The following is a 13,336-nucleotide window of genomic DNA, read 5'->3' as shown; positions in this document are numbered from 1 at the left end:
CAAATAATTACGCTGTTTGTTTTGTGTGCAAAACCGAGAATGATTTTTTTTAATCATTCTTTTCCCTGTTGACATTGAACTATGTCCCTTTCGGGTTACTGGAGTAATCATCAACAGAAACTTTGCTAATAGAGAGTTGAAGGTGATTCATTAACTCTTAGCTGTGGTGAATCTTTATAGTCCAGTATTCGGATTTAGCAGTCTTAGCTGAAAGTAGTTACGTAGCGACAGGGCTTTTAACTATTGGCCGTGGCGATGAGAGAAGGTCAGTGCGAGGCTAGCGAGCCTTATTTAGCCTGACTGGATTGTGTGGCACAGTAGACAACTAATCCGGATGCGCCGGAAGCCTTTCTCATGAAATCCGTGGAGCAGTGCGTCGCGTCATTTGAGGAAAGTATCAGTATGCTTGACGCACGTGTTTCTGATCGTCTAAACATAGGCACTTTACTACTTTATTTTGCACTACTTTATTTCATGGTGCACGTTTCATAAATATTTGTAGCCTTATCAGCGTTCCTGGATTCTTGTTCCATAGTCTTCCTTTCGTTATTCATATAATATATCCATCTTCAACTCTCCTGTCCGCATAATAGCATGAGAGGTAATGTCGTTGTACTCGAAAATGGGCTGAAGGTTCGTGAACGCTACCAATTTGTTCAGTTTTCTCTCTGATTCATTCTGTCACTAGACAATGATTGTTTTGTGAACTGTAAAAATTAACGGGTGAAATGATAAAGTGTCGTATTTACCCGGTAATTCTACCACCAGACAAAAAAGATGTAAAGTGGATACTGCCGTTGACGCCAAATGCACGGCAATGCTTGGTTGAAATCAGTATGAGAGCGATAAATTTTACCATTAAATCGCTAGACATTTTTATACATTAATTTTAGCTATTTCAAACTTCGAGGTAGCAATACACTAGGTTTCACTGATTTTCTCTGTTGCAATGTTAGTAAAGTTAGACAGAAATTTTGTAAGTTGACAAAAAACACTCGTCATGCATTTCTAACTGTCAGAAGCAATTTTTTCTTGTACAGCCACTCGATAATACCTAAGAAGTTTAGAACTTAACTGGAATCCATAGAATACGCGCTATATACTGGATCTCACTCTTTCCATGTAGCCGGCCGGAGTGGCCGAAAGGTTCTAGGCGCTACAGTCTGGAACCGTGCGACCGCTACAGTCGCAGGTTCGAATCCTGCCTCGGGCATGGATGTGTGTGATGTCCTTAGGTTAGTTAGGTTTAAGTAGTTCTAAGTTCTAGGGGACTGATGACCTCAGAAGTTAAGTCCCATAGTGCTCAGAGCCATTTGAACCATTTTCTTTCCATGTAACATTTTTAATGATATTAAGCCAAGTATCTTACATGCTGGATTACACGAAGGAAAGTTTCTTGTGAAATAACTACACCACTCTGTTCAAAGATTTATTTTATTACTCTGCAACTACTTTCGAACTTACCGGTCATTTTCTAACAAAACAAATGTTAAATATTATTGTGGTTAATTCCACATGTCCATAATTTTGGAAAGAAATCTACAACTTCTTATCGCTGTATGAAATGCTAGTCCAAGGATATAGCGTAACACCATTAAGTCTGGAACTTCGGTTAGATTGAAACTACAGTAGTAGCAGAGTAATAGAAGAATAACTTTCAGCAGCTTGGTGTGGTTATTTTAGAAGAAACTGTCTTCTGTGCAAGGAATGTTGCATATTTTTATGAATATATCACAAAAAAGGAAGACTGTAATTAGTTCATGTGTAATGTTTATGTTAACAACAGCGATTCGTTTTTGTACTGTTGAAGTGGGAAACGCAGCACTGGGAAGCGGAACCATTTATCTCTCTGCTATAACTTTGAAATACCTCATTTATAAATGATAACTTTCCCGGACCGTGTCATTTAAACCAGTTGAATATGGAACAGGTAAATTCAATTAATGCCAGTGAGATTAAACTCTTTATAATTATTTCTGCTATTAATTTATGAAATACGGTTGTATCAACTAAAGGATGACAAATGTGATTACCTCTGTTTGCATCGAAGGCGAAATTGAAATGATGTCGTCAGTTGTTGGATAAATTCTTAAAGTAAATAAGACACGAAAAACTATTTATCACGAAGAGCAAGGGGGGTAGTAGGATTGGGGTGGCGGGCAGGATTCTATGAACGGCGTATCTTTGTTTTAACTCGTATCACCATTGTTTGTGGCAAATCACGCTTTGCTGACCATGGGTAACGAACGTCACACCTTGATGCAATGAAATCGTACCTTAGAGGTACTTCAAGCAGTATTACAATGGGAGCTGTGTGTTCTTTTGTTCCAGGTGTAATTATTGACCCATATTCTAATCCAGCAAACAATGTCACCGTGCACATTCTACCACTATCTTATCATGCATCTCTGGATCCATGCTCACACAAACCATTCGCTGTTTTAATGCTGTTCTTCCCGTATTTAAGACATCTAGGCCTGACACGTACTCTGTACGTCGTGATCTTTAACAACTACTAAAACTTAAAGATGACATTCTAAAATGCTGCTGTCTTCCTCCGTGTTCAACTCGTGTGTAAAAGGCTCCCACGTTTCATTAACTCTGAAAAAGAGGTGCAACATTTGGTTTTTCTACTGGTGCTAACTGTTAGCTTTCCTTCCTCGTCACATCCCTGGGGCATCTAAACCACATCCAAGTTCCTTGTCGAATGCCATCTAACCTCGTTCTTGATATGAATATGGCACCATTGAACTCTATGCTCTCTAGTGTGACTGAACAACACGTCTAAGCATAATATGTATTCGTGGGAAATTATATTCAGTAATAGCACAGTCATGGAAAGCATGCATTTTCACTAATTTATTTGTACGAAGTCCTTATATCTATTTCCTGCAATTAATCACCTCCTGAGACTCTACATTAATTTTAATTCAAGCTCCCATATTCGTCATGAGCCATAAAAGTAGTATCATACATTTGCTCTCTCCATCGTCCCTTATATATTAAAGGAACATTGGGACGTAGTAGAACATACATGTACAGGGTGGAGCAAATCAAAGTATCCCGGAGAACAGAATCTGAAGGTACAAAGAAACACAGCAGAGCAAACGAAGCACAATACTAATCTGATTATAGCAGGTGTTGAAAGTGACCATCTTTCATCTCTTGGTACTTTTGAGCCGTGGTCAGCAAGTTGCTGAAGGCGGATCGAAACTGAACTGCTGGAATTCCTGTAATTTCATCCGAAATGTTGTACTCCAGTTCTTCAAGATTATGAGTGTTGTTGCGATACACGTTGGGCTTGAGGTCTCGCATACTGACAAAATAGGTGACCTGGGTGGTCAGCTAGGGCAGCGATGAGGATGCTAATAGCTCTGTCAGGCGTAAACACTGTGTAAATGTGCTCCATGATTCGGCGGGCAGTATGGACAGTTACTCCATCCGACTGGAAGGAAGTGTATGCGCTTCGCGGAATTTGGCTACGTGCATAAATTCACGTCCAGTTGTATCCACTCATCCAGGCCTCTTTTATTTGCCTCGCCGTGTAGATTTATATTGAAATGGAGTAATAGTGAAGATCATTATCCTGACGGACGCCTGCAATAGTGATAGAAATGTTGGAGTTTTTTACACAAATATGTGCACAAAGTTTTATTCTAACAGACGACTAGTTTTGAACAACATGCATGAGAAATAAAATATTATTTTGGAGGTCAGCAAAAGTGAGCAGTACTTATTTCCTCAATAACTTAGTTCTTTGCACACTCACACAGGTTAAAAGTGGTATCATATTAACTATCTTCCAAAACTCTATTAAGTTGAGTAAACTACACTATCAGACGCAGGAGGTACTTCATACCAAACTACCCCTGCCTGGAACCTCACAGGATGGCGTTACTGGAGCGGCATGTTCTTGGCATGTCGCTTTTCCAGCTGTCACTATGTTGCTTAAAATCCTACTGGCTACCTCTGCTTCATGTACTTCTTTATATCTCTACACAAAGCAGAAAGGCCTCCTTTCTGTACCTACCACCATGGGAAAACTCTTGCCAGTATAGATGATTGAAGATCTCTCCTCCGAATAAGTTAGACATCTACATCACAATCCGCAAGAGACCTAATGGTGTGTGGTGGAGGGTACTTCTTGTACCATTAACTGAACCCTCCAACCCTGTGCGCTCGCGATAGCTCGTGAGAATAATGATTGTCGCTAACCCTCTCTGTTGACCTCTAATCTCTCGAATTTTCTCATTACGCAAGACGTATGTGGGGGGTAAAGTACTATCTTGGCCGACTCTTCCCGTAAAGTGCTCCCTCGAAATTTCAATAGTAAATCTCTCCGTGATGTACAGCGCCTCTTTTATAAGATCTGCCTGTGGAGTTTGTTGAGGATCTCCGTAACGCTCTCGCACCGGATAAACGATCCCGTGACGAAACGCACTGCTCTTCGTCGGATCTTCTCTATCTCTTCTACGTGGTAGAGATCCAAGACAGATGAACAATAAGAATCGGTAGAACAAGCGCCTTTTACGGCACTTACTTCGTGGATGAGTTATATTTCTTTATGATTTTTCCTAGGAGTCCGAGGCGGAAATCTGCTTTTCCCATTATTTGTTTTGTGGAGCTTTTCCACTTAAGGTCGCTCTGGATAGTTACTCTTACATATTTTAAGGTAAATACTGTTTCCAGCGGTTTGTCATCAATAGTGTAGCTGTCCAGTAGTGGATTCTTTTGCTACATATCCGCAATATGTTACATTTATTTACGTTTAGTGCAAACTGTCAGGGCCTGCACCATTCATTAATTCTCTGGAAGTCATTCTACAAATCGTTACTATCTCCTAACGTTCTCACTTTCTTACAGACAGCTGCATCATTTGCGAACAGCCTTAAATAGCATCGGACGCTTTCTACTAGATCATGAATATGCATAGTAAACAATAACGGTCCTATCACACTTCCTTGGGGTACTCCGAAAGTTATCTCTATATCTGTCGATTTTTTCCGTTAAGAGCAACGTGTTGAGTTCTATCTTCAAGGAAATCTTGAATCGTAAAAAAATCTGCTCCGATACTCGGTAATCTCGTACTTTTTTTTATTAAACGGTAAGTCTGCACGATGTTAAATGCCTTCTTGAAGTCAAGGAACAGGCCACCAACCTGAGCACCGTTGTCTATGGTGCAGTCGATCTCATGGAGGAACATAGCGCGCTGAGTTTTGCAGGATCTCTGTTTGCGAAATCCGTGTTCATTTTAATAGAGGCTGTTTCCATGATCAACAGTCAGATACGAAGCTCCACTATAATCGGTCTGCGTTGATAATGAGGTACTCTTATTGTATCCCATTATTAATCTGAATTCACTTTCGTCTGAGGAAAAAGAAGAAAAGTATGACCCATAACTATGGACAGCTCGTATTTGGTAAATGTAATCCAAATATGTAAATTTCTACGCCAGTTGCTGCCCTCTTTTGCACTGATACGTGCCACTGGGAAAATATTTACAGTGAAAGAAGTCGCTTGAGCATTATCGAGTTCGCCGGACGGGGTGGCCGAGCGGTTCTACATGCTACAGTCTGGAACTGCGCGACCGCTACGGTAGCAGGTTCGAATCCTGCTGCGGGCATGGATGTGTGTGATGTCCTTAGGTTAGTTAGGTTTAAGTAGTTCTAAGTTCTAGGGGACTCATGACCTCAGAAGTTAAGTCCAATAGTGCTCAGAGTCATTTGAACCATTATCGAGTTGGGGAATGCAGATCTGAAGAGAGGATTTGTTGCAAACCACTGGAATACGATTACCTAGTTTCTAATGTAAAGAAGTTGTTTTTCTCACAACAGCAAATAATTTTTAGCTTTTCGGCTACACAGAAGGAATTATTTATACACTCTTATCCATTTACTCGTGCACTCTTGTTCACTTTCCTTACGTTGTCAATTCTGCGCCATTTCACAGTTTGCAAGTATCACTATTCGTGTATGAACTCGAGTACATTTGAAAACGCATACGATCTGAAATTTCACCTGTGCTTAATGAAGAACACTCGCAGTAGATAGGAGAGCCACTTCAAGTTAAGACAAAATAAAATTTTGGTCCAGACTTCTACATGTGCACCTTCATCAGCATGGCAGAGGATACATTGTAATGGAGGATGTATGAAGCATTGGTCCCGTATAAGACACTTATGGAGCGTAGAACGATTACTGTCCTTGGGGCTCTGTGAGGAGTGTTATTTGTCTAATTTTATGTGTACGAAACAGATACGGAGAAGGGCGCAAATTATTCGAAGCTTTTACCCGAAAACGACGGTTCTTTAATTTCTGTTATGAAATTCTTTCGAGATCTACTGCACACTCCTTCGAATATCTTCCAGCCAAGAGTTTTTTTTAATTCAATCTTTATTTTAAAGTCACGTGTCAACCAAACACGCCAGTGACCATTACGAAGCTTTGTAGAAATTCGATGATCCCTGCTAGTCCAAACTAGGCACTATTGAAGTATGGTTTTCACAAGTATTCTGTGTACAATCTCTTGCAGATAATTTGCTGCTGCCCAGTGTCATAACAGTGGATACCCGGTAAGAGCGCTGCCCATGAAAATCAAGGTTTCGGGTTCGCATGGCCGCTCCGCACCCAGTTTTACCCTCCCAGTAGCTATCGTAACAGCGAGCTCTCCGCTGCAGAGCGAAAAACCACATCAGATTCCGCTAATGATTCGTAATGTACCTTGTGCTTTACCTTCAGCTGAGCCTACATGATTGTTCTACTGCATTTCGCAACATATTGCTGCTTCCAAATAGGTATATGTAATAACTGACTCTAGTTGTGACTCACTGATCATGCGGCCAAATGATAAAAGATGGTTACACTTTGTGAAGATCATAACTTTACATTTCTTCACATCTAGATGTAGTTGCCAGTCTTTGCAGCAAGTAAACATTTTCTCGACTTCTGACGGGAAGTTATCGAAATTGTTAGCGGATGTAACTTCCTTTTATGGAATTTCAAAATCTGGTAATAATATGAGTCTGCAATTGACACTACGGGCTAAATTATAAATATTTAAGACTAACAGAAACGATCGTATTAGTCTCCTGTGGGGCCTTTCAGATATTACTTCAGAGTATATAGATGACTGTGCAGCCGAATATATTGCTTCGCCCTGTCAGTCAGAAGTTTCTCGTTCCAGTCAAAAAACTGGCTAGATACCACACAGAAATAGTTATTCTTCACATGATACTTATGCGGTAACGAATACAAAGTTTCTAGACGTCTATAAACACCAGATCTACCAGGTTTTCTGTTAATCACGGCACTGGGGTTATAATGTGTAAAGACTGCGAGTTGATTTTCATACGATCGAAGTTTTGAGAACCAACGATGAATTCCATAGAAGATAGTAACTTGTTCCACGTAGGTTATAATGTTTGCTAGGAGTCTGCTACAAATATTTACGTGAGATACGGGACATACTTGCTGTGGACCACAACTTGACCCATAGCGAATACTCGCATATTGAGAATGAACGATAATTCTTCGTATACTCTGCCATACGTAAATGGCGTTTTTACATCAAGAGGACTTTTTACAATATACTCAAATCTGGCCCCTTAATATGGGCTCTGAAAGTAAGGAAATGCATTGTGCAAATTGTAATTAAATTCCTAACAAGGTAATACATCCATGGCAGATCAAAAACATTCGTCAGACCTATTCTCCAATACTGGACCTCAGTCTCCGAATCTCATAAAGTGAATCGATAGTGAAGTTAGAGAATATTCTAAGAAAGGTTGCATGTTACACTACTGGCCATTAAAATTGCTGCATCACGAAGATGACGTGCCACAGATGCGAAATTTAACCGACAGGAAGAAGATGCTGTGATATGCAAATGATTAGTTATTCTGAGCATTCGCACAAGGTTGGCGCCGGTGGCGACACCTACAACGTGTTGACATGAGGAAAGTTTCCAACCGATTTCTCATACACAAACAGCAGTTGACCGGCGTTGCCTGATGAAACGTTGTTGAGATGGCTCGTGTAAGGAGGAGAAATGCGTACCATCACGTTTCGTCGTTGATAAAGGTCTGATTGTAGCCTATTGCGATTGAGGTTTATGGTATCGCGACATTGCTGCTCGCGTTGGTCGAGACCCAATGACTTAGCAGGATATGGAATCGGTGGGTTCAGGGCGGTAATATGGAACGCCGTGCAGGATCCCAACGGCCTCGTATCACTAGGAGTCGAGATCACAGGCATCTTATCCGCATGGCTGTAACGGATCATGCAGCCACGTCTCGATCCCTGAGTCAACAGATAGGGGTGTTTGCAAGACAACAACCATGTGCACGAACAGTTCGACGACGTTTGCAGCAGCATGGACTACCAGCTCGGAGAGCATGGCTGCGGTTACCCTTGACGCTGCATCACAGACAAGAGCGCCTGCGATGGTCCACTCAACGACGTAACCTGAGTGCCCCAATGGCAAAACGTCATTTTTTCGGATGAATCCAGGTTCTGTTTACAGCATCATGATGGGCGCTTCCGTGTTTGGCGACATCGCGGTGAACGCACATTGGTAGCGTGTATTCGTCATCGCCATACTGGCGGCGTGATGGTATGGGGTGCCATTGGTTACACGTTTCGGTCGCCTCTTGTTCGCATTGACGACACTTTGAACAGTGGACGTTACATTTCAGATGTGTTACGACCCGTGGGTCTACCCTTCATTCGATCCCTGCAAAACCCTACATTTCAGCAGGATAATGCACTACCGCATGTGTCATAATTGTTGTTGTTGTTGTGGTCTTCAGTCCTGAGACTGGTTTGATGCAGCTCTCCATGCTACCCTATCCTGTGCAAGCTTTTTCATCTCCCAGTACCTACTGCAACCTACATCCTTCTGAATATGCTTAGTGTACTCATCTCTTGGTCTCCCCCTACGATTTTTACCCTCCACGCTGCCCTCCAATACTAAATTGGTGATCCCTTGATGCCTCAGAACATGTCCTACCAACCGATCCCTTCTTCTGGTCAAGTTGTGCCACAAACTTCTCTTCTCCCCAATCCTATTCAATACTTCCTCATTAGTTATGTGATCTACCCATCTAATCTTCTGCATTCTTCTGTAGCACCACATTTCGAAAGCTTCTATTCTCTTCTTGTCCAAACTATTTATCGTCCATGTTTCACTTCCATACATGGCTACACTCCATACAAATACTTTCAGAAATGACTTCCTGACACTTAAATCAATGCTGGATGTTAACAAATTTCTCTTCTTCAGAAACACTTTCCTTGCCATTGCCAGCCTACATTTTATATCCTCTCTACTTCGACCATCATCAGTTATTTTGCTCCCCAAATAGCAAAACTCCTTTACTACTTTAAGTGCCTCATTTCCTAATCTAATTCCCTCAGCATCACCCGACTTAATTAGACTACATTCCATTATCCTTGTTTTGCTTTTGTTGATGTTCATCTTATATCCCCCTTTCAAGACACTGTCCATTCCATTCAACTGCTCTTCCAAGTCCTTTGCTGTCTCTGACAAAATTACAATGTCATCGGCGAACCTCAAAGTTTTTATTTCTTCTCCATGAATTTTAATACCTACTCCGAATTTTTCTTTTGTTTCCTTTACTGCTTGCTCAATATACAGATTGAACAACATCGGGGAGAGGCTACAAACCTGTCTTACTCCCTTCCCAACCACTGCTTCCCATTCATGTCCCTCGACTCTTATAACTGCTATCTGGTTTCTGTACAAATTGTAAATAGCCTTTCGCTCCCTGTATTTTACCCCTGCCACCTTTATAATTTGAAAGAGAGTATTCCAGTCAACATTGTCAAAAGCTTTCTCTAAGTCTACAAATGCTAGAAACGTAGGTTTGCCTTTTCTTAATCTTTCTTCTAAGATAAGTCGTAAGGTCAGTATTGCCTCACGTGTTCCAGTGTTTCTACGGAATCCAAACTGATCTTCCCCGAGGTTGGCTTCTACTAGTTTTTCCATTCGTCTGTAAAGAATTCGTGTTAGTATTTTGCAGCTGTGGCTTATTAAGCTGATAGTTCGGTAATTTTCACATCTGTCAACACCTGCTTTCTTTGGAATTGGAATTATTATATTCTTCTTGAAGTCTGAGGGTATTTCGCCTGTTTCATACATCATGCTCACCAGATGGTAAAGTGAATAAGTTGTACCGAATTCGACAAGCGTCTTATGAAACGATTTCGCAGAGACGTTTCACAGCACACGTCAGTGGTCGCTTGGCGGCCGTCAGTGGTTCTAGACTGACCTTTCTATATCGTTCCGGGCAATAAGGAAGAATCGAACGAACATTCAGGCCGAAGCCTTCAGTATAGTACAATACAGACGGAACAAACGTTTATTGAACCATGGTGACCTTTTTGAAAATTAGAGCCAGTATAGTTCTTTATTTATTTTTTAATCAACTTAGTATTCGTTTAAGACGTGAAGTAAAGTAAGGCGGCAACTCACGTGGCAGACGCGAGAAGGGCACCCCGAGGCAGGTGACGTCACGCAGCGGGCGGGCGGCGTCGGCGGGCAGGGTGGTGATGCGCGCGCCCGGGCCACCGGCCGCGCCTCCGCCGCCGTCCTTGCACGAGCACATCGTGTTGAAGCCGCACGGCGCCACCTGCTCCGCACCCGACGGCACCAGGGTTGCCAACAGCAGCGACCACCGCAGCCATGGCGGCCACATCTGCGAGCAGCGTCGTCCGACTACATTCCTCTGTACAAGTTCTCTTGATCGTTTACTCACCTTGCATTTACTCGTTTTTGACTTTATATTGGCTAATAACGCTACCCCAGAACTAGTTATGGACCACGTTTGTTGTATGAAGATAAGAGAGAAATTGGTCGCTAATGTCAACAGCTATACGTTGCGTAGGCAATCTTCAGTGGGACTGTGGTTACTGCCCAGAACTGTGGCGGTTGTGGGGCCTAAGTGACCAATAGCTTGTGCCTGTGGCGCTGCTAGGAATTCCTGTCTCCGCTGCTTGAGATAGTCCATATGTCTGTTCCCGAGGATGGAATTCAGGCATTGACAGAGTCCCGGATATAAGGGTGGAAAGTGAAAAGGGGTCGTGTTATATTGACCACACTACTTTATGTGTTCGTCTTACAGGTATGAGCAGCCCATAGTGGCCGACACCACAAGCCGAAGGTGAAAGTGGAGAGAGAGTGTCTGAGGGCACTGAGCTGGTATTCCAGTATGTACAGTGAGATTAGAACACAGTAGAGAAAAGAATAGGAGAAACATGCAGAGAGACAGAAAACTGCACCTTGCAAAAAATTTCAGTTACTAATAGCGAATAGACTGTTCAGAAATTTCTAGAGGTGGAGGTACAGTAGCAAAAGGCCTGGAGTCACGGAAAGATCCCAGCGGGATCACCTCATAGTCAGAAAGAGATTCCGAAATCAGATACTGGACTGAGTTAGTAATAACGAACGTTAGACTGAAGTTTAAAAGAAACCTGTGAAATCGATGTGGAAAGAAATGGGATATGGAAGTCCTGAAGAAATATTATGAATTGCGTTTGATGTTCCCTAGCTCTGTACATAATGTGGTAATGAATATCATAGTAGACAGTTCGCTTGAAGAGGAATGAACATTTCTAAAAAGGGCAATAAAAGAAGTTGAAAAGACAATGATACAAAATAGCAACGGCGAAGAAACCTTGGGTAACAGAAAAATGATGTTAAAAATAACTACCTAATTTCTAATTACGTGTCCCACAGTAATTTCAAAGAAAAATAGTGTTACCAGTGATAAATTGAAAAATCAGCCAATGACCTTGCGGCAGAGGTAAGCAGGCTCCAGTCTGATCACCAAAGTTAAGCACTGTCGGGATTGGCTAGCACTTGCATGGGTGAGCGTCCGGTTCTGCCGGCGCTTTTGGTTAGTGCGGTGCACTCAGCCCTTGTAAGGAAAAATTGAAGAGCTTCTGAAATGAGAAGTAGCTCCTCCGGTCACGAAAACTGGCAATATCCGTTAGAGCGGTAGCCTGACCACGTACCCCTCTATATCCGCATCCCGTGACGCCCATTGTCTGATGACGACACGGTGGTCGGTAGGTACTGTTGAGCCTTCTGAAGTCTGTTCGGAGTTAAGTTTTTAACTGAAAATCAAATGCAACTGCTACTGCACCTGTTAGATTCTATAAACATCAGGCGAAATAGAATTCTCCTTTTCTAGGAGTAGATTATTGAATGGGCCTAGCTCAACCATAGGAAGACGTAGGCACTCGCCAATATCAGTTTCAGAAAATGGCCGTCGGACACAGACGCTTACTGCATGCCTATTTAAATGATGTAAAACTGATGCAGAGTAATTGAAAAACGTTTTTGCTTCCCTAGTGCAATATTTAAAACATTTTTGGTGGTTGCTACATCACAGCTTTCAGGTAACTTATTTGTCGGTAATCATGTTGAACCGACGCCTGCTGCTTTGAAATGCTACCGGTTTCGATATTTACTAATAAACATGAGTGACAACTGATTTTTTCAGTTACGTCACCCGTGTGGATAGATAGATGACTTCAGTCTCGCTCTACGTAACTTTAAAAGTACCAACTACACGACAGATCTCAATATTTAAAATTCAAACATTTTCAGAAAATCCAAGGCGTTAGTAATATAACAGTACGCGACATCAAACTTCAACCGGGTTCCCGGGTTCGATTCCCGGCGGCGTCAGGGATTTTCTCTGCCTCGTGATGACTGGGTGTTGTGTGGTGTCCTTAGGTTAGTTAGGTTTAAGTAGTTCTGACTTCTAGGGGACTGATGACCATAGCTGTTAAGTCCCATAGTGCTCAGAGCCATCAAACTTCAAGCCAAAAGATGTTGGTTGGTGTGAACTGCTACGGAGTAAGTGTAACAAAAGTGGTTGAGGAACTGGAACGTATGCATGAATGCATCGTTCTTCGTAACAACACAGGCACTGTAATATCGTATTTATTCGCTGATACCGGGCAACGTCCTCACCTGTACGATAATTGTATAACGTGCGTACGAATATAGGTGGAACGTAGGAACGGCGACGTATGGAGGTTTGGGTTTGCCCGTGAGTCGTGCGCTGGTAGCCAATGCGGTTAAAATGACCGCTTGCGTAGATCGAGAAATCTGGGTTCGAGTCCCGGTACGGCACCCATTTGTACTATTATCACTCCCTGACTCAGCTAATGGTTGTTCGTATACGCAACCGCGAATACATTTCACCTATCGGGCAGATTTAGAAAATTTACATTTTGAAGAAGACTGTACATACGATCAGTATGCTGCCACCGTCATTATCTCGCGTAAGGATCATGAGAATAAAATA

The 13,336-nt window shown here is 42.2% G+C and overlaps 1 protein-coding gene across 1 annotated transcript in view; it reads right to left on the bottom strand.

Moving 5' to 3' along the window:
- The window catches only part of LOC124775167 (chaoptin-like), a 152,164-nt gene extending 141,450 nt beyond the window's left edge, over positions 1–10,714 (bottom strand). The window contains exon 1 of the mRNA XM_047250007.1: positions 10,492–10,714. Coding sequence (XP_047105963.1) covers positions 10,492–10,714 — 223 coding nt within the window. The remainder of the gene's footprint in view (positions 1–10,491) is intronic.
- Positions 10,715–13,336: the final 2,622 nt, after the last annotated feature.

This window comes from Schistocerca piceifrons, chromosome 2, assembly GCF_021461385.2.
Source record: "Schistocerca piceifrons isolate TAMUIC-IGC-003096 chromosome 2, iqSchPice1.1, whole genome shotgun sequence".
NCBI classification, from domain to species: Eukaryota; Metazoa; Arthropoda; class Insecta; order Orthoptera; family Acrididae; genus Schistocerca; species Schistocerca piceifrons.
Note: the sequence above shows the minus strand (reverse complement) of the source record. Positions and strands in the feature narration are given on the sequence as shown.